The sequence below is a fragment of the Siphateles boraxobius genome, unplaced genomic scaffold (genome assembly GCF_051911475.1).
Source record: "Siphateles boraxobius isolate OS27281-9 unplaced genomic scaffold, OSU_SipBor_1 13, whole genome shotgun sequence".
Classification (NCBI taxonomy): domain Eukaryota; kingdom Metazoa; phylum Chordata; class Actinopteri; order Cypriniformes; family Leuciscidae; genus Siphateles; species Siphateles boraxobius.
The window spans coordinates 28,958,242-28,979,731 of record NW_027508733.1 but is presented as its reverse complement, the minus strand read 5'-3'; the positions used below and the strand labels follow the sequence as shown (position 1 = coordinate 28,979,731).

The 21,490-nt window shown below is 38.7% G+C and overlaps 1 protein-coding gene across 2 annotated transcripts; it reads right to left on the bottom strand.

Annotated features, from left to right (window-relative positions):
* Positions 1 to 599: 599 nt before the first annotated feature.
* LOC143736242 (V-set domain containing T-cell activation inhibitor 1-like) lies at positions 600 to 13,427 on the bottom strand. 2 transcript variants are annotated; one of them, XM_077226961.1, is made up of 6 exons: positions 13,153 to 13,427; positions 7,770 to 7,813; positions 7,280 to 7,603; positions 4,590 to 4,907; positions 4,367 to 4,448; positions 600 to 2,520 (listed from the first exon to the last, which is right to left on the bottom strand). In XM_077226961.1, the coding sequence occupies exons 1-6, from the start codon at positions 13,161 to 13,163 to the stop codon at positions 2,511 to 2,513; spliced, it is 789 nt and encodes a 262-aa protein (XP_077083076.1). In that variant the 5' UTR covers positions 13,164 to 13,427; the 3' UTR covers positions 600 to 2,510. The 2 variants fall into 2 exon arrangements, with proteins under 2 accessions (XP_077083076.1, XP_077083077.1); XM_077226962.1 differs by having other exon boundaries at positions 600 to 2,514.
* Positions 13,428 to 21,490: the final 8,063 nt, after the last annotated feature.

The window sequence follows — 21,490 nt, the reverse complement described above, 5'->3', positions numbered from 1 at the left end:
AAATAGTTTGTCAAATACAATTATTAACCTTTTCAAATAAAATAATTGCATTTTTTAACAATTAACAAAGTAATTTTTGAGTTTCACAACAAACACACCTCAAAACACAGCTATACAGCATAATTCAAAACATAATAATAATTAACATAACAATAATGAATAATTTCTGAACATTGATTCTGGCTTTAATCACCTATTTCTCAAGGTTTCTCAGTAGAATGCATAAAGTATAGAATAGAATAGCATAGTTTTAATAGGGGCACATTGTAACGCAGTGTTAAAACATTCCCCACCTGCGCAACTGGGATTTACATTTACATTTAATCATTTAGCAGACGCTTTTATCCAAAGCGACTTACAACGGAGGAGAGCAATGGAAGCAATTAAACTAACAAGAGGACAACATAAGCAAGTGCCGTGACCCTTCTCAATTTAGTCTAACGCAATGTATTTTTAATTTTTTTAATAGATATAGAATAGAAGAGAAAAAAGAAAAGAAAGTGTTAGAATAAATGGATCAAGTGTATGGGTAGCTCGGGTTGAGTTAGAGAGTTCATTCCACCAGCTGGGAACAGTCAATGTAAAGGTCTGTGAAAGTGTTTTTTTTTTATTTTTTTATTTATCATTTATTTAACCAGATACCTGGACAAGATAAAGCGTCAAGGTGCAGACACAAAGTTACATAAAGGACAAGACAGTGTAATACAGGTTACAAACAGTTGTTCAGTCAAAGGTGCATCGTACTAAGTCAAATCACAATAACTAGACAGTATTCCTAATGGTACAATAATAAGAACATAGTAAATAATTAAACTGTGTGAAAAATAAAGTGCAGTATGCGTTATTGACAAATGACAATACAGGTAGAAAAGACGATAAGTAATTACACTAATTTGCACAGGAGAGAAAATAGTAATACTAATATGAATCGCTTCTTCATGAAATATCAATCGCTTGAAAGTGGATAATGGTACAAGTGTTTCAAGGATTTTTGGAGTTCATTCCAGTCATTTGCAGAAGAAAACTGAAAAGACAGTAGAGCTTTAAGGATCATTCATGGGGTAGGTTATAAGGAACATACCAATACATATTTTATGGAGTCCAAATTACTAAAATTTAATGATTTGGTGGATTTACAGACTGTGCAAATTCTATATAGGGCAAAGTGTAATGATTTACCTCAAAATGCACAAAAGTTATTTACTTGGAGAGAAGGAGGATATGGGTTGAGAGGAAATTTTTATTTCAGACTACCATTGGTACATAGTAGGAAGAAAAGTGTTTTTGTTTCAATACAAGGGGTGAAATTGTGGCACAACTTAAATGAGAAGCTTAAGGAATGTCCAAATATAAAACAATTCAGGAAAAGATTTAAAGAAATGATTTTTGAACGTTATAAAAATGAAGAAAATTTAGTTGGTAAAGCTAGACATTTTTGTTGCTAGAATATTGTGTAAATGTATGATGAAATATGAGTTTGTGTTTTGAAAACAAAATGAAAAATAAAATAGTAATACCACAGGAAGTAAACTAATTTATCAAGAGTTTGAAAGAAGGGATGGGAATCAATAAGTGTTAAACTTCATCCCACTCCTTTTCAAGCAGAGGTGAATTTTTATTTGTTTGATTATCAGTGTACTTTTGATTATTGTATTATGTGGTACATACTGTACACTTTTTCATTGTGTGCTTAAAAAAAAAAAAAGACGGCCAAAGGAACTAGGGACGTTGGTAGTAGTTAATGAAATAAATCTACTTGATTGCAGATTGCGAGAGGGTCTACCGAAATGAGGTTTCTCAAGTAGGTAGGGCCTTTGCCTAGGATCATTTTATAGATGAAATAAAACCAGTGTCTTTGTCGTCGGTTGTGAAGGGAAGGCCAACCAATGAGTGTGTAAAGATTACAATGATGAGTACTAAATGGGGCATTGGTAGCAAAACGTATAGCACTGTGATATAATACATCTAGCTTTCTAAGAAGAGTGTTAGAGGCGGATTTGTAAACCACGTCACCAAAGTCTAAGATAGGAAGGATAGTCATATTCACAAGGGCATGTTTAGCAGGGATAGTGAAAGAGGGCCTGTTATGAAAAAGAAAACCAATCCTGGATTTAATTTTAGATTGGAGTTTGCTAATGTGGGTGTGGAAGGAGAGTGAAGAATCTCACCAGATACCTAGGTATTTATAAGTATCAACAATTTCCAATGCAAAACCATCCAGGGTGGACATTTAGTTTTTGTTTTGTGAAACATCAGTGCCTTGAATTTGATGCGGCAACTGACAACAGGTGCAATTTTGCGGAGAGGTGTAACGTGTGCGCTCTTCAGCTCGATAAAGACCACTCTCGCTGCAGCATCGGGATCAGACGCAGATGTTTGACAGTAGATACGGGAAGACCAGCCAGGAGAGCATTACAATAGTCCAGTCTGGAGAAAACAAGTTCTTGGACAAGGAGTTGTGTAGCTCTGATAGGAAGGGTCTCTGCTTGCCACAATAAATCTTCCACAACTTATCTGTATCTTAAATGCACAAGCTAAATGACTTACAATGAAATGTAAACAACTGTGTAGCAAATTAAAGGGATAGTTCACCCAAAAATGAAAATTCTGTCAGTATTTACTCTCCCTCATGTTGTTCCAACCCTGTAAGACCTTCGTTCATCTTCGGAACACGAATTAAGATATTTTTGATGAAATCTGAGAGCTGGATCACTCCTCCATAGGCTTATTCAGGGATTGAAAATTGCCGGCCACGAAAAGTTATTAAAGACATCGTTAAAATAGTCCAACTGACTACAGTGGCTTAATCTTAAGTTTATCAAGCGACGAGAATACTTTTTGTGCGCAAAAAAACCCAAAACATTACGACTTTATTCAACTATTCATTTCCTTCTCCGTGGGCCTCGAGTCAGTTCACTAGTGTAATAGCGTACGCTTCTGTTGTTGTACGTCACACGTAGGCTCACTATTGGCTGATGCTGATCATGTGTGTGTGATGCGTGTGACGTACAACACAGAAGCTCTAGGCTATTACACTAGTGAACTGACTCGAGGCCCACAGAGAAGGAAATGAATAGCTGAATAAAGTCGTTATTTTTTTGCGCACAAAAAGTATTCTCGTCGCTTGATAAACTTAAGATTGAGCCACTGTAGTCTCTTGGACTATTTTAACGATGTCTTCAATAACTTTTCGGGGCCGGCAAGTTTCAATCGCTTAGAAGCCTTTTGAGGAGTGATCCAGCTCTCAGATTTCATCAAAAATATCTTAATTTGTGTTAGGAAAGATTAACGAAGGTCTTACGGGGTTGGAACAACATGAGGCTGAGTAATTACTGACAGAATTTTAATTTTTGGGTGAACTATCACTTTAAAAACAAACACCCCCCAAAAAAAACATCTAAAAGCATAAAAAAGTATTTTGGCCAAAAGTATTTCTTTATCATATTTTAACGACATTCTCAGCATCAAGTCTATCTTCATGGCAAGATAGTCAAAAGTAAACGGAGTATAAAATTATAATATCAATTATAAAATTAATAAAATATACAATAACATAAGAGCGGAATAAGTGAATTGTTACTGTAGACTGCAGTGTCATCAGTTTACGATGGTGGCTTAAAGGGTAAGTTCTGCGTTTTACAAGTAAAGCCCTGTTTTAAGATTGTTTCTGATGAAATCGAACGGTTAAGATTAAAATTTGGACATTCTGCTGTCCCGAGAATTTTAGGTTTTTGTGTTAGCACCTATAAAATGGTTTCATAGGGGCACTGGAACAATCATTCATATAAACGCATTAAACTTTAGTTTACAAAGACGTGAAACTCACCGAGTGGTCTGGGGTGTTCACTGATATGCTCACGCAAAATCGCTGCAAAAGATGCTTTCCAACGGGTTTTATCGTAGTTTTTGGAAGAATGTGAGTTTTGAGGCGTTGGAAAAATAGGTCCACAGTTTTACAACGAATGGTAAAACACCTGTTGGAAAGCATCTTTTGCAGCGATTTTTGCGTGAGCATATCAGTGAACACCCCAGACCACTCGGTGAGTTTCACGTCTTTGTAAACTAAAGTTTAATGCGTTTATATGAATGATTGTTCCAGTGGCCCTGTGAAGCCATTGTATAGGTGGGGGGTGCTAACACAAAAACCTAAAATTCTCGGGACAGCAGAATGTCCAAATTTTAGTCTTAACTGTTCGATTTAATCAGAAATGATCTTAAAACAGGGCTTTACTTGTGAAATGCCGAACTTAACCTTTAACGTCTCCAGCTGTTTCTCAGCAGATGTGGCGATCTCAGCAGGTCATTTTGAGGTTATTGAAGAAAAGAAACACATTGCTAGACTGTAGTTCCTTCTGCCAATACTCACATAAAGAGCAGAATGGGAACAGAAAGAAAAGGCACTACAAGTAAAATCTTCTCCGATCTCGATTGAGCTCCTTGGTTTATTTCTGGTGGACACAAAGACAATTGCATTAGATTCAGTAAAACATTTCATTGTGTTTTAAAGAGGTCTCAAAAATGATCTCATTCTCAATTAAAATCATCTTAACATTATTAGTTTAAATGAATCAAACTTCTTTTTCACAAACCTAGTGTCACTCTTTGAATTAGTAATTCATTCGTAATGTAGCATTTGTAGATTCCCGTATCATTGCGTTGAAGATTGTTGAGTTTGAGTGAGAAGTTTCCATTCAGATATTCCTGAGGGAAGGTTTCAGTTCTGTTCTTGAATGCTGAATCCTGTTCTTCCACTGAGACTTTACCCTTAATAATGTCAAACACTTTCAGGGTCTTATTGTGTCTCCAACTGACTGTAATGTCTTCAGTCGTAAGTGGACGTTCTCTAGCAGAACAAGGTAAAACGGCAGAACCTCCAATAAAACCCACAATCTTGTCTGGCAAAGGCACTGAAAACAGAGAGAAGTAACAATAAATAAGTTTTAATGCATGACTGTTGACTGAATGGCATCTTTACTCTCAGTCAGAGAACACTGTAATTGACTGTAATGTCTAAGGTCATAAGTGGACGTTCTCTAGCAGAATAAGGTAAAATGGCAGAACCTCCAATAAAACCCACAACTGAGTCCTGCCAAGGCACTGAAAACAGAGATTGGTTATAATTTAAAAAAATTGCTCTATCATTGACTACGTTTACATGCAGCCAATAACCCGTTCAAAACCGGGATATTAGCAATAACCCGGTCACGCACGGCCATGTAAACACCGGCAAAAACCCGAATGCTCATATCCTGGATTTTAAAAACCCGGATATGATACCTGGGGTACCCCTTCTCTAACCTGAATTTTTGGTCATGTAAACGCGTATCGGCATATCCCCATAATGATTTGTGTTCTGCGCATGTTGTATTCGCAAGGAATCTTGGTCTTTTGAGTAGAAGAACTTCTTGGCGCATACAAAAACCTGCGTGCAGTATACCGGAAGTAAACATGGCGAGACGCAGCACAGCATACTTTTGTTGCGAGTTCAGTACCAGCACCAAAGCGCAAACAAAGGCGATCGCTATTATATATACCTATTTTATTTATACCTATTACGATATATATCTCCCCCGAACTATTCATTATCCGCGTGCTGCTGCTGTTGTTGTTGTCTTTGGATACAGGAAGAAGAATCGGAAATGACGCATATTGCGTCTTAAGGTTGTCCGTACGTCCAGACGCTAACCGTGACTGATGACTGAATTGCATCTTTACACTAGTGTTCTCAACGGGCCTGAAAATTACAACGCGACCCGACCCAGCCCGTGGCTTTTAAAGCCCGGACCCCGATGTAACCCGACACATCAACATGAATTATCTGCCCGAACCCGGCCCGCGGCCCGACGCCGATTTTCTTTTTTTTTCCCTTTTTTTCTCATACACATATTATCATGACCAGCAGACGGGAATTCAAATCAACCTTTAATGTTCGCATCTTTTAACAATAGCCTACAAACAACTGAAACAAACTTTAAATATATAAATAGGCTATATAGGCTACTAAATATGCCTCAAATAAAAATCTTCTGGACGACCCTGTTTTTTTTTTGCTGTCATATTTCATCAGCACCTTGCATTTTGAGCATTGCACATAACCTGTAGAATTTCCATCAGAATCCAGCACCACTCCAAACACTTTCCAGACCTCTGATTTTCCCACTCCTGTAGTAGCGACGGTGAATTCACCTGCGGCACCTGGTTTACTTTTCACCAACTCCATCTTCATCTCCAGGCTAAAGGCGTGCACGCAGCGGCGTCGGGTCTGCCCCCGCGATGCACGTTGCACGCAGCAGCCAGACTTTCTTTATGGTGAACAGAAGCGATGATTAATAAATGTTTTTGTTTTTTTCACTGAGCGGAACAGATTAAGCCCGAGGTCCAAACCGAGTCATTTGCTTATATTTTCGACCCGAACCCGCGGGTCCCGTCGGGTTTGTCGGGCCGACCCGGCCCGTTGAGAAGTCTACTTTACACTAGAGTTTACTCTCAGCCAGAGGACACTGCGAAAACATTGATTTTAATAGAGATATCAATCTATTATGCAACCAAATATATTCGAATTCAGAAGCCCAAACCAAAACCACATCTAAAATGCAGTTTACACATAAAATAAGTGGAATACACCTCTGCTGGTGGTTTTACATTTCGATCTGAAACAAAGAAACGTCCAAACTATTTCTTTGCTTAATATTTTAAAAATGTTTGTCCACCAAATTTATATCATGTGGTGAAACATGCAGGAAAACAAAATAAACCCAGAATTGCATCACAGAGAAGAGCCCTACACAAATATTGGCTATTTTGACTTTTATAGCAAGGCAAGGTTAGTTCAGGTTATAAAATGTTGTGTGACGTTTCAAAAAACCTACTGAAAAATTATTTTGATAGGTTTTCAAGTTAAAATTATTTTTAAATTAGTTATATACACTGTAATATTTACTTGATTGTTACACATTATTACTTTTTTGTATAATTGTATGAAAGTTTTTTAAAACCAACATGACTAGAAAAAATAAATATCTATGAACTTTGCACGTGTGATAAAAATAAGGAAAAAAATACATTCTACAGACTATAAGTAACTTTTCATCTACAGTACACGTCAACTTATTCTACTAACTCGAACTCTAACACCAAACTTTAACCTAAGACTACTACAGTCTACTAATACTCTAATTAGAGTAAGTTAGATGAGAATATAAGTACATTGAAATTACTTATAGGGAATATAATGTCTAAAATGGACCTAAAATTGTGTCACTAAAAAAATACCACAAACCTTCGATGAGAAGCTCCACAGTCCTGATGACTGATTCCTCTGTGATGTAGCACTGGTACTTTCCTGTGTCACTGTACTGAAGATTGTTGAGTTTGAGTGAGAGGTTTCCTTTCTTATACTCTTCAGGGAAGGTTTCAGCTCGGTTCTTGAATGACGGATTCTGTGCTTCTCCGGAGCCTTTGCCCTTAATAATGTCAAACACTATCAGTCTGTCATCGTATCTCCACTGCACATTGATGTCTTGAACTGTAAGCTGAGGTTCTTCAGACGAACACGGTAAAACGACAGAACCTCCGATTAAACCCTCAACAGTGACCAGAGACGCTGAAAACAGAGAGAAGTTACTGTACAATAATAAACAAACATGGTTTTAATGCAAAAACATGAATTAATGCTTGTGTTTTAAACTAGATAGTTTAAAGATGTTTCCTTTTCTTTATCATGGACACTTTTACATGTCATTGACCCTGTAAAGATTCTTAGTGCTCACCTTCATTAATCACCATTAGCAGATGAAGTGAAACAATGCAGCACCTGTAAACACAGAAAGAATTGAAATATTTACTTTTAGCAATGTGAAAATAAAATTCACATTCCTGCTGTTAAACCGTTTAAGTCCATAGTTTGGTTCGTGCATTATTGTAATCAGAATCAGAAAGAGCTTTATTGGCAGGTATGTTTACACATACAAGGAATTTGTTTTGGTGACAGAAGCTTCAACAGTACAAACAGAATGACACTGACTCCTACTTTCTCAATCTCTGAAACGGTTTGATAAAGGACTCAGTCTGTTTAACCTCCTCCTTTCTGTGACCCTACTCTGCTCTGATTGGTCAGATGGCTCAGTCTGTTGTGATTTGTCAGATGGCTCAGTCTGTTGTGATTGGTCAGATGGCTCAGTCTGTTGTGATTGGTCAGATGGCTCAGTCTGTTGTGATTGGTCAGATGGCCCAGTCTGTTGTGATTGGTCAGATGGCTCAATCTGTTGTGATTGGTCAGATGGCTCAGTCTGTTGTGATTGGTCAGATGGCTCAATCTGTTGTGATTGGTCAGATGGCTCAATCTGTTGTGATTGGTCAGATGGCTCAATCTGTTGTGATTGGTCAGATGGCTCAGTCTGTTGTGATTGGTCAGATGGCTCAATCTGTTGTGATTTGTCAGATGGCTCAGTCTGTTGTGATTGGTCAGATGGCTCAGTCTGTTGTGATTGGTCAGATGGCTCAGTCTGTTGTGATTTGTCAGATGGCTCAGTCTGTTGTGATTGGTCAGATGGCTCAGTCTGTTGTGATTGGTCAGATGGCCCAGTCTGTTGTGATTGGTCAGATGGCTCAGTCTGTTGTGATTGGTCAGATGGCCCAGTCTGTTGTGATTGGTCAGATGGCCCAGTCTGTTGTGATTGGTCAGATGGCTCAATCTGTTGTGATTGGTCAGATGGCTCAATCTGTTGTGATTGGTCAGATGGCCCAGTCTGTTGTGATTGGTCAGATGGCCCAGTCTGTTGTGATTGGTCAGATGGCCCAGTCTGTTGTGATTGGTCAGATGGCTCAGTCTGTTGTGATTGGTCAGATGGCTCAATCTGTTGTGATTGGTCAGATGGCCCAGTCTGTTGTGATTGGTCAGATGGCCCAGTCTGTTGTGATTGGTCAGATGTAATCAGAATCAGAAAGAGCTTTATTGCCAGGTATGTTTATATGGAGCTAGAAATGTGTCTTTATTACATGTGAGAAAATAAATGATCTGAGAGAAAAAAAAAAGTTTGAGAGAAAAAGTTATCACACTGATAGCAAAAAAGCATTTCATGAGAGAAAAAAGAATATTTGAGAGAAAAAGTTTTCATACCAATAGCAAAAAATAATATGTGAGACTAAAAAAAGTTTTGAGAGAAAGTATTTTCTCATAGAACATAAAAAAATATAAATTTGAAATTTTTTAAATTATTTCTGAGAAAAAAAATCTCTCTTAAAATACTTGGAAAAAAAATCTCAAATATATATTTTTTGCTATCAGTGTGAAAACATTTTCTCTAAAAATAAAAAGTGTTTCTCTCAAAACGCTTTTCTTTGCTCTCGATGCAATTTTTTGCTCTCGTGTCAGGATTTTGCTTTAGCTGTGAAAATTGTGTCATGGGCGGGGCCACGTTCTTTTTTTCCTATTGGAACGTTCCTATTGGCCAGTCGGGTGAGCATCGTCTTACTGTACGTTCACACCGCCGCCGACTTGAGCGTCAAAGAAGCTCTGGCCGCTCTGTCAAGGACGCTTGTCAAAAAGCACGGGGAAGCTCGTTGACGCTTTGGACGCTCTGACGTAGCAGGGAGAAGAGAAGTGTCACAACATGAAATGTAATAAACAGAAAAAAACAAGCAATACATTGAAGAAACCTTTTATAATGACAGCATTTTTATAACTGTTTTGGTCACTTTTGGTCGGGGAAAAAAATAATAATTAGCTATTATTATTATTATTATTTGCATTAGGCTATTATTTGCATTAGTGCAATTGGTCAAATCTTTGTCACCGTGAGCAAATGAATTGCATTCCCATGCCTCGTTCTTTTGTAACTGGTCCCTGTAAGCAAACAACGTCATATCATATATGTTAGGAAACCCAGCAACAGCGATTATCAGCTTCTCCTCCATTTTCTCGGAACTAATGTTTTGGTAAGAACGAAAGTTCACATCGTATGTTTCTCCGGAATCAGCCAGAGTGAAGGACGTCTTTATTCTGATTGGTTTCTGGCGTTTTGCCGCTGCTTGCCGCTGAACCGCGTCATAGCTCATTACCATAAAGTTGAGCTTCTTTCAACTTTCTGATTGACGCTCAAAACGCTCAAAACGCCCAAAACGCGACGCCGAGGGATTTGACGCTCCTTGCAGCTGAGAGAAGCCAGCTTCCATTGAAAATGAATGACTTCCGGCCGCTTTGGAAGCTCAAGTCGGCGGCGGTGTGAACGCACCTTTAGGCTTGTTCGACTTGAACCGGCGCTGCACAGACCGATCGGTTGATGACATCAAAGTACCGCGAGAGCGATTCAAAAGCATAAGGAGCCGTCTGCTCTCTAATCGCTCTCGCGGTACTTTGATGTCATCAACCGATCGGTCTGTGCAGCGCCGGTTCAAGTCGAACAAGCCTATCGTCTTAGGAGTCGAACTGAATCATTACACCATTGTTCGCGTTCGGTTCACCTAGATAGATGCAGTCTCTGCCTTAGAGTTTAGATTCTCTGCCCGAGCCCAGGCCCGACCTCGGGCCGATATTTCCCGTCACCATCCTCGGGCTAGGCCGGGCTTTTGATCTAGAGACGTGCACTCCCAACGCAAGAGAGTTTGGCGCGGGACTAGGTTTGATGGCCGAGTGCGAGCGCGGGCGCGGGCTGTAATGCACTCACTCGGTGTGTGTGGGTTCCGGGAGAATAAAACGATTTGTGGGACTCCCGCAAACTAGAAATATCTATGAATAAAACATAAAAACTAATACATTTTTATTCATCTGTTGCAGAAAAACAACAAGAACAACTAAAACAAAATACAAATGATTTACAGGCCAGAGTTTTGTTTTATAACATGTTTGCAGCGTTGAGCGATGTAGCCAATCACAGACATATGTGTTGATTTCTTGAACGCAATGGCCAATCAGAAGCATTTAAGATAGTCTCCCCTCACTGCTCAAAACGGACTTTTTGTTCAGAGCTGAATTCTGTATGCTGGCAAATCCTCTAATTATAACAAACAAAGTGTATATATTATGAAAGATTCATTGTGCAGTCAGCGTCATTGATAATAACAGAGATGTGTGAGATCGCGATGAACTGATGTCAGCTTTAGGGATTTTTCAGGGAGCGCACTTTGCGCGCATTCAGTCATGCCAAACCATGCACTCAGTAGCTGCTTGATTTTATGTTATAACAGTGGTTTGTGTGTTAATGCTTTAATAACACATAATTTATCAGGAGCATTTATGCTGATGTGTATGATGGCGACACGTAGGCTAACTTGAAAGTATTTGGAGGTGCAGAACAGAGGAGGAGGAGAAAGTAACATAGAAAGTAGTTGAGAACGTCAGTTATAACGACCCACGTATTAAAATGGTCGGGACTCGGGTTTAAATCGGGCTCGGGCTCATAATTATTGTTAATGCGTCGGGCTGGGCTCGGACACAACGTGCACGGGCTCGGGTAGGATCGGGCTTGATTTTTTGGGCCTGATCTAAGCTCTAAGTCGAGCACGGACACTCCAATGTTTGGGTAAGATGATGACACACACAACTGGATGTTAGCTGGCTGAGCAAGTTCAGCATCACTGAAGATTAAACATTAAAAATAGCACTCATATTCATGAATGAATGTGTATTATATTATTAGCTTGCTAATCGCTAGTAAAGCTAATTATTAATTAGCCATCATGCTAGGTAAACTTGCATGAGTGCTATTGTTTAATGTGTAATCTTCAGTGATGCTGAACTTGCTCAGCCAGCTACCCATCGAGTTGTGTGTGTGTCATCATCTGCAGAGACGGCATCTATCTAGGTGAACCGAACGCGAACAATGGTGTAATGATTCAGTTCGACTCCTAAGACAAGACGATGCTCACCCGACTGGCCAATAGGAACGTTCCAATAGGAAAAAAAAGAACGTGGCCCCGCCCATGACACAATTTTCACAGCTAAAGCAAAATCCTGACACGAGAGCAAAAAATTGCATCGAGAGCAAAGAAAAGCGTTTTGAGAGAAACACTTTTTATTTTTAGAGAAATTTTTTTCACACTGATAGCAAAAAATATATATTCGAGATTTTTTTCAAAGTATTTTGAGAGAGATTTTTTTTCTCAGAAATAATTTTAAATATTTCAAATTTATATTTTTTTATGTTCTATGAGAAAATACTTTCTCTCAAAACTTTTTTTAGTCTCAAATATTATTTTTTGCTATTGGTATGAAAACTTTTTTTCTCAAATATTCTTTTTTCTCTCATGAAATGCTTTTTTGCTATCAGTGTGATAACTTTTTCTCTCAAACTTTTTTTTTCTTCTCTCAGATCATTTATTTTCTCGCATGTAATAAAGACACATTTCTAGCTCCATATGTTTACACATACAAGGAATTTGTTTTGGTGACAGAAGCTTTAACAGTACAAACAGAATGACACTGACACCTCTTTGTTGTGTGTAAAATCTATGTATAATATGCTCAAATGTAGTGTTTGGATTTGTATGTTCACAAGCTATTAGATTATATTTAATTCAGCGCCAGGTCGCAAGAAACTGCTAAAGTTCAGCTACAACTAATGGCTTTCTAAACCTGAGGGGTTTGTTGGAACTGGGCCCCGAATGTCAGAAACTACATAGATAGATAATGCCAAGATAATTTCTACATCCACATCGATCAGGATTATTTTTAAATATTTTTCTCATTTTTAATATTTTTCTCATTCTTTTATGATGTTTAATATATAGCTATGCAATAAGGTGAATGTAGCATTTTCAGATGTTTCTGACGAAAAGCAACTCTTGGAAAACACTTGAAATAGCATTGTGAAGTTCATATCTTATCCACATTAATATGTACATAGTCTTATAGTTACTGTATCTGTGTGTATAGAAACAGTTGTACAGTTCAAACATGATAACGTTAGTCCTGTTAATCTCTCGAAAAGTCCTCGAAAATATAAGAAAACTGAAAAGTGTCAGTACTTTCCCTCCTTTACACTAAACTAAAAAATTATTTAAATGTTTATCTTATTCATCTTTTTCCAGTATCAGGTGATCTGTGTGCTACAATGATAACGTTTACGTTAGATTGTTTAAGCAGTTAGCATTTAGCCCAAATACCATGTATTATCTATAATGCAGTGTGACATGAAAATAAACAAGTTCACATACCTGATTTTCATGACTTAAAAGGTTAAATAACAAATATATATTTTGTTTAAATAGTTTCTTAAATTGTCTGACGCATTTATATAGGTTAGGCCTATAGGCTTGTTCGACTTGAACTGGCGCTGCACAGACCGATCGGTTGATGACATCAAAGTACCGCGAGAGCGATTCAAAAGCATAAGGAGCCGTCTGCTCTCTAATCGCTCTCGCGGTACTTTGATGTCATCAACCGATCGGTCTGTGCAGCGCCGGTTCAAGTCGAACAAGCCTTATGTCACAATTCCAAATAGGCCTTTATCGCATCACAATAGAGCTGGTAAGTCCCGCCCCTTCCGCTAACCCCGCTGGACCTCTAGGTTGAAAAATCGTCAATGCAAGTGAATGAGAGAAAATAATTATTTTCTAATCCCGTTTGAATTTTGCAATGAATGTGAACATATGTTGTCTGTGAATTTTTTAGATAATTTTTCGTGTAAAGAGTGCTACAATTTAGCGGGTAGAATTTTCATACGGTTAGACTTTGTGTGAGAGCACTGTGGACTACAACTCTTCGCTGCTTTCGACGCGTTTGATATACGTCACCACCACTAGCACACGGATCCCGCTAAACATGCCTGTGTCTTTGGTGCACTTCACCGCCTTCTTTCAGGGAGAGAAACACACAGGCATCTCGATCTAATTCCTTAGATTATCGCACCGTGATTTGTGGAGGGAAAATGTGTTATGCGGTGACGTCACATATGCGACGTGTAGTCTTTCTCGTTATGTCTATTCCACAACTGCTAGCCAAAGAATCATACAATATACTGTCAAACTCGTTACATGAGAAATTATATAAAAAATTCACAGACAACATATGTTCACATTCATGGCACAATTCAAACGGGATCAGAAAATATTTATTTTCTCTCATTCACTTGCATTGACGCTTTTTCTGCCTGCCTGTAATCGCTGGACAACTTCGCTCTCGCATCTCCCAAAAGTTGGCCAAGACGATGTGGTGCGACTCGTGAATGAACACTCAACGGAAAAATCATCCAAGTTGGAGAAAGGATACAAGTTCTTTTACGAGAATTTTGTCTTCAATTATAGAGGTAAGTAGCTTGAATTCTGTTCTGTTGGTGAGTTATCGTTAGCTTGTTATGTTTAGTAAGCTATTCGTCAGCTTGTTAGATAGGTTCACTTCAAATACAGCGTATCCTATTTGAATAATTCGAACAATGTGACTTTTTTGCTTTCACTTGAGTATGTCAGTGGTCATTAAACTTTTGCCCTAGGAGGTAACCTCTAGATAACGTCAATGGCCCGATGTTTTGATGATCACTTTGGCTACATTAACGTTCCGAAATGCCGTTGCGGCGGTTTAAGAATCACAGCCAAAGGTTACGGTGGCCGAGAGGTGCAAAACAAATCACAATTATAAAAACAAAATAACAATTCAGAAAACACAACGACATTTCAGAAAACACAATAATAATTCAGAAAACACAATAACAATTCAGAAAACACAATAACAATTCAGAAAGCACAACGACATTTCATAGAAAACGGAAAAGGTAGGTACATTTTGAGAATGGCAAACTTGTCGCTGATTGGACGAGACACCTGTCAATCAAGCTTTACAGGAAGTAAGAAATTTAAACGTTACTTTGAAGAAGGACATTCATATGCCGTGATTGTGGACATGCTGGCGACATACCACGACATTAAAATGAGCTTGTGCTCAAATGGCTTAAGTTTATCGCACCCATCAACATGCCAAAGATAGTTCGGTCCCATGGAGTGATATGCAGACATCCCAAGTCTCCCGGAATTTCCCCGCATATTGATAGCGGCTCCCTGATGCCCGCAAATTAGTTAAAGGGTTAGTTCACCCAAAAATGAAAATTAAGTCATTAATTACTCACCCCCATACTGTACCAACCCGTAAGACCTTCGTTCATCTTCGGAACACAAATGAAGATATTTTTGATTAAATCTGAGAGGTGGATCACTGCTACATAGGCTGCCAGAGGGAATGAAACTTGACGGCCCAGAAAGTCATTAAAGAACATGTTTAAATATTCCATGTGCCTACAGTGGCTCAACTATAAGTTTATCAAGCGACGAGAATACTTTTTTCCCGAAAAAAAAAACCATAATAACGACTTTATTCGACTATTCCTTTTCATTCCTTGTGGGCCTGAGACGAGAGTTCAAGAGATTTCCACGACGCATGCGCGAGAACTGAACAAGAAGTATTAGAAGAAGAACGTTCTCTTCTCAGTTCTCGCGCATGCGTCGTGGAAATCTCTTGAACTCTCGTCTCAGGCCCACAAGGAATGAAAAGGAATAGTCGAATAAAGTCGTTATTATGTTTTTTTTTTCGGGAAAAAAGTAGTCTCGTCGCTTGATAAACTTATAGTTGAGCCACTGTAGGCACATGGAATATTTAAACATGTTCTTTAATGACTTTCTGGGCCGTCAAGTTTCATTCCCTCTGGCAGCCTATGTAGCAGTGATCCACCTCTCAGATTTAATCAAAAATATCTTCATTTGTGTTCCGAAGATGAACGAAGGTCTTACGGGGTTGGTACAGCATGGGGGTGAGTAATTAATGACTTAATTTTCATTTTTGGGTGAACTAACCCTTTAAACTCGGAGCTCTAGAGAATCTAGAGCTTGCGAGCTCCAAACCGTGTAGCACACGGCAGAGAGGTAGAGACAGAGAGCGAGAGACCTTGCGTGTGTGTGCGCCTCACGAAGCGCATGTAAATATTTTTTAGTAATCTTGTAAATAGTTTTAATATCGGGGTATGTCGCCAGCATGTCCACAATCACGGCACATGAATATCCTTCTTCAAAGTAATGGTTAATGTGTTCCATTTTCGCATTTAGCAAAACAAAGATGATCACAAATTTCTTACTTCCTGTAAAGCTTGATTGACAGGTGTCTCGTCCAATCAGCGACAAGTTTGCCATTCTCAAAATGTACCTACCTTTTCCGTTTTCTTTGAAATGTCGTTGTGTTTTCTGAATTGTTATTGTGTTTTCTGAATTGCTATTGTGTTTTCTGAATTGTTATTGTGTTTTCTGAATTGTTATTGTGTTTTCTGAATTGTTTTCTGAATTGTTATTGTGTGTTCTGAATTGTTATTGTGTTTTCTGAATTGTTATTCTGCTTTCTGAATTGTCGTTGTGTTTTCTGAATTGTAATTTTGTTCTTATAATTGTGATTTGTTTTGCACCTCTCGGCCACCGTGAAAGGTTAAGTTGTATGTGGTTAAACATTTAATCCTTTTTCAGTATGATGTGTGACTATTTCCCCCTTTTAATGCAGTGTCAGATTTAGTGAGTGAGGCAGTGGTAGTGCAGGCGAGCTGCTACCGTTCTATGCGAAAGAATGAAGAGCTACATACACTTCAGGTTACATTGATAGTCAGGAAGTTCAGGCCGAAATCATGCTCTAGTTCCTAACTTACTCGTCAACATGCGTTACTGGCTTTCTGTAGTCTTTTGTTTATCAACAGGACATCATGTAGATAGTAGCCTAATCTTTCTGATCCTTGATGGATTTAATCAGATTTACAGTTTGGATCCAGACAGTGTTACAGTACCAAATTACCCCAAACTTGTAATGTGTAATGAATAGAGCATGGTTTCAGACCTACAAAGGTTCAGGTGCATTTGTTCAGTATGTTTTTGTTTCTTCTGCTGTTGCAGATGCTCTTTTTGTTGTTCCATATATCTGCTGTTGCAGATCTGTACCTTTTTTTTGTTCGGCTTTTGCCTTAATTTTGTTCAACCTAGTTTTACAATAATGTTCCTAGTGTCAAATAAATGCTAATTACTGTATAGGCTAAACATCCAAAACTTTCCCTCAAGTAAATGTTCTCCATTTCTAGATTGTGCTGCATGCCGTTAGACCTGTGGAGTTAAATGGATGCTCCTGCTCGTGTGCTGCTGGAATGGCTTTATGCAACCATGTGGTTGCACTCCTGTTTCAAACGGCTCACTACAGCACCATGGGGCTGAAAACTGTGCCAACCTCCTGCACCGGTGTGCTTCAATCATGGCACCGTCCAAGGACACCGGTAAGTTTGATGCAAGTTGTGTCTTTAAAGTTTGCAAGTGCACACTGTTGGAATACTGATTCTGGTGTAGATATTTCTGCACAGTGGATCCATATCCTACACCTCATCCATATGAATTGTTCACATGGTAATATAAGATTTGTCTGGGTCCCTCAGATATAGCCATACATGCAATTCTAGAATTACTCACACATCACATTTCAGTATACATTTGTTTCCTTCTATTTTGCAGAGCAGCGGTTGCCTGCATAGGATGTACACCTACAATATGACTTGTGTGCTGAATTAAACTGATACTCTCTCAGACTTGCAACTGAATTTAATTTCTTTTTGTGTTGATACAGGGGATTCGTCCCGAACCCATGGATGAACTCGTGGTACGAAAGCCAAAGGCGCTAGGACGTAGTAGTGTCAAATCTACTCTGTTATCGCGCTTACGCTGGTAAGTTTTAATTACGGTAATTTACTTATAGACTTTTATCACGGCAGAATTGATTACTGGAAGTGCTCGTCGAAGCAGTGTATCGATTCTTCCGGTTATGTATTTTCAATTTGCTTTTGTTAACATCTAGTTGAATAAACGCCTCTGAAAATGTCCAGATTTGTAAATCATCCTGCGGGTGTTCATTTTAAGAGACAGGAGAAGAGATATTTTGATGATTACTGTGTACATCATTTTTCAAACTCAAAGGAACTTGTAGGTTTTTAATCTAACATAAGCCATGGCTCTTAAACATGCGTGAAAATTTCACCCCACGTCAGTGCTCGTCTAAATAGTGACCACAACGCTGCAGTGTGTATGAGCACTGATATTTTTATTTATTTGTATTAAATATTTCAGTCATTTTTCATTTCACTGTATGTAATTCACGCGTTTATTCCAAAATTCGTCGCACTGTTAGCCTGTTAAGATGAATTCAATTTGTAGGATCGTTACATTTTTTTACGGCAGTTTAAGACATTCATTCATCTATTTTCATACTGCTCTTACGATAATAGACCATGGTTTTACTACAAATAAAATACAAAATAAAACAACACGTTAATAGTTAAATCATGGTAACCAAAAATCAGCCATATTTTAACCATGTTTATCAGAAAAAAATTGGTAAAATTCAGTTTAGGATTGTAAATTCACCCGGTATGAAATATGATCAGTACGAGAAAAACGCTGTTAATGAGAAGACGAACACTGGACTTCGTCAGGTTAGTTTGGAAATAAATGTATGTATTAATCAGAATGCGCATTTGAAAGGGAAATATATTTACAGGAGGAACATTTCAATTAGTTGAAGATATAATGTAAACATCCTTAGCGCCGCGTCTAGGACAACTCGAGGTATCGCACACCAGATGTGCACTTTCTCAGTTTATGGCCAGCAATATTGTTGTATAAGCACATTATGGAATTAAGATAATGTCTGTACTATGTTATGATTAAACCTGAATCCGATTATTCATTATTATTACTATTGCTGAAAGTCCGATAACATCAGCAATTTTTAAATGAGAACATGCAGATAGTTCTTTATATCAGATTAGCTACACTGTCGCTTGTAAATCATTGGCAGTTATTAACTGATGAATGGTTTCTGTTACTTGTGTTTTTAGGACCCCTTCCTGACCCGACGGTGTTGTCAGTTGGAGCCCAACTACGCAACCATCAGCCACAACCTGGCATTTGCAAAATCTTATAAGGCCTCTCTGACCTGACTTTAGTGGACTCTAAATTTGGACTAGTCCCTCGAGGTTCAGTTCTTTCTTATCAGTGCACACCAATAATACCCCGAGAAATCATTAAGCATCCAGAAGCTCCCTCATTCCCCCAACTTCCATTAATTAGTGGCTTAACATTAGAACGGCATCTACATTTTGTCCCCAATTGTCATCAGTTTTATCACATACAGAGTTTAGAACTAACCCGTGAATGTGCAAGTATCATCTAAGAGAATACAAGGGGGCAGTCGGAGAATCCTTTGTGGAAGGAAGTCCGACAGCCCCGCCTAACTTCCAGTAGATTCGGCGAAGTTTGTAGCGTTAGAGGGGAGTCATCTAGTCAGGCTCTGGCAGCCAGGATCATAAAGGGGGTAAGGCAAACACCTGCCATGAAAAGGGGTATTGACCTTGAGCCAGAAGTTTTACAACAGCACAGTGACCTTTGCAATGTCAGTGTCGCTCCTTCTGGATTGTTTGTGAATCCTGATGCGCCTTACCTCGGTGCTAGCCCTGATGCCAAAGTGTATGATCCCACTGCAAATCCACCCTTTGGGTTAGCTGAAGTGAAATGCCCAGATGTTAACAGTATAACAGAGGTTACACATGTAAAGTTTATTGGTGGTCAGGCCAAACTAAAAAAAATCACAAGTATTTCTGGCAAGTGCAAGGCCAGTTAGCCATAACTGGTTTAAAATGGTGTGATTTCATTACATCCACACAAAGTGACCTCACAGTAGAGCGAATTTGGCTTGACGAGTCGCTGATCAGTGAAATGAAAGGTAAACTTGATATATTTTATTTTGCCACATATATGGAAACGTACCTGAAACTAAAGTAAATCTATACATCCCCCCCCACCACACACACACACACACAAACAAATGGGATCTCTTTCTGATTTTATTTATGGAACGGACATACTTACTCTCTAATCATCACCACCACCACATGCACGTGCGCACGTACGCACACACACAAATGTTCCCACACTCTTGTACTTAATCCATTAATTAATTGTTTTAATTGTAAATTAAATGTATGTAAATATAAATGTAATATGAGTGTCTGATTTTTTTTAGTGTATAAATGTTATGTTATTGTATTAATTTTCACATAAATTCATTTTTTTTATAATAGATGTATATATGTCATGCTATATATATATAAATATAAATATATAAAAATAATAAATGCTATGTCATGTTTTAATGAAATAAAATGAAACCAAACAAATCTGAATCATTCATCTTATGCCTATGTTAAGGGTTTCACACTGGGACATCACCCTTCACATCCAGAGGGCCCTGGTAGTTGGACATTGTGTTATTTTGCTTAGTGCGATAATAAGCAAACGAGGCGTGTTTACAAGTTGAACATATTTTACTCGGCAACTTTCACATTACAACATCCAGTGCCACTCTCCCGGCTACATCTGTTTACTTTCGGCCCGGCGTTTCCCCTCCCCGAGGCATGCTGGGTAATGGAGTTCTTAACTTAACGTATTCATAACATCACATCTTTCCCCCTATAAAGAAATAATATTCACCCCTGTAAAAACATACCCATTTTAAGGTGGTGATATATACTGTATATATATATATATTTTTTTTTTTTTTTTTTACTTACAACTTCCCTTTGTAAACAACAGTTTCAATTTAAACTTTTTTTTTTTTTTTTTTTTTAACTAGACCCTCTTAACAGTCCATGTTGCTCTTTTGTACAACAAACAACAACAAAAACAAACTTAGGAGACTTTAGCAACTCTCAATCAACCTCTGCGGTGGCTGAATATGTCTCTTAGGTCTAGACTGTCTTTCAGCAGCTGGCGATTTCGACAGACTGGAAGGTGTTGCAGCAGCCGGTGGCGCAGGCGCCGCTGCAAGATTACTGTCAGTTAACTCCGTAGATTCAGTCGCGTCCTGCTGAACAGTCTCCTGAGCTGTAGTGTCCTTTTCAGTCGGCTGTAGTTGAAGATCTGTGCGGTTCCTCCTCAGAGACAATCCATTCTCCATCTGGATCCTATAGGAGCGTGGAGCAACTTCCTTCTCCACCTGTCCCTTTTGTCTCCATGCTCCTGTAGAGATGTCCCTGAGACGCACTATGTCTTCAGGCTTCAGCATTGGCAGGTGTTTAGCTGTTCGATCGTACAGCAGTTTTTGTTTCGCTTTTTGTTCCTCCTTGACTTTTCTGACTTTGTGTGCGCTTTTGGGTGTAAGCAAATCCTCATTTACTGGTAGGTTAGAGCGAATGCGTCTACCCATCAGCATTTGAGCTGGTGATAGTCCGTTCTGTAGAGGTGCACTCCTATAGATCAGTAGGCTTTTCTGAAAATCATCTCTGTCCTGCGCTTTTTTTCATCAAGTTTTTTACTGTTTTCACTGAGCTTTCTGCCAAGCCGTTGGACTTTGGGTAGGTTGGACTCGATGTACAGTGTTGAAACCCCCATTCTTTGGCAAAGGCAGCAAACTCGCAGCTGGAAAACTGGGGCCCATTGTCTGAAAACAGTTCACATGGGACACCATGTCTGGCAAAGACAGTCTTGAGGTAACTGA

What these genes read in the sequence shown, in the direction of transcription:
- LOC143736242 (XM_077226961.1), bottom strand. An exon ending in TGTGGAGCTTCTCATCGAAG is followed by an intron (nt 4,908 to 7,279) that starts GTTTGTGGTATT and finishes CTCTGTTTTCAG; the next exon opens with TGCCTTTGCCAGACAAGATT. An exon ending in AATTCAAAGAGTGACACTAG is followed by an intron (nt 4,449 to 4,589) that starts GTTTGTGAAAAA and finishes TGTGTCCACCAG; the next exon opens with AAATAAACCAAGGAGCTCAA.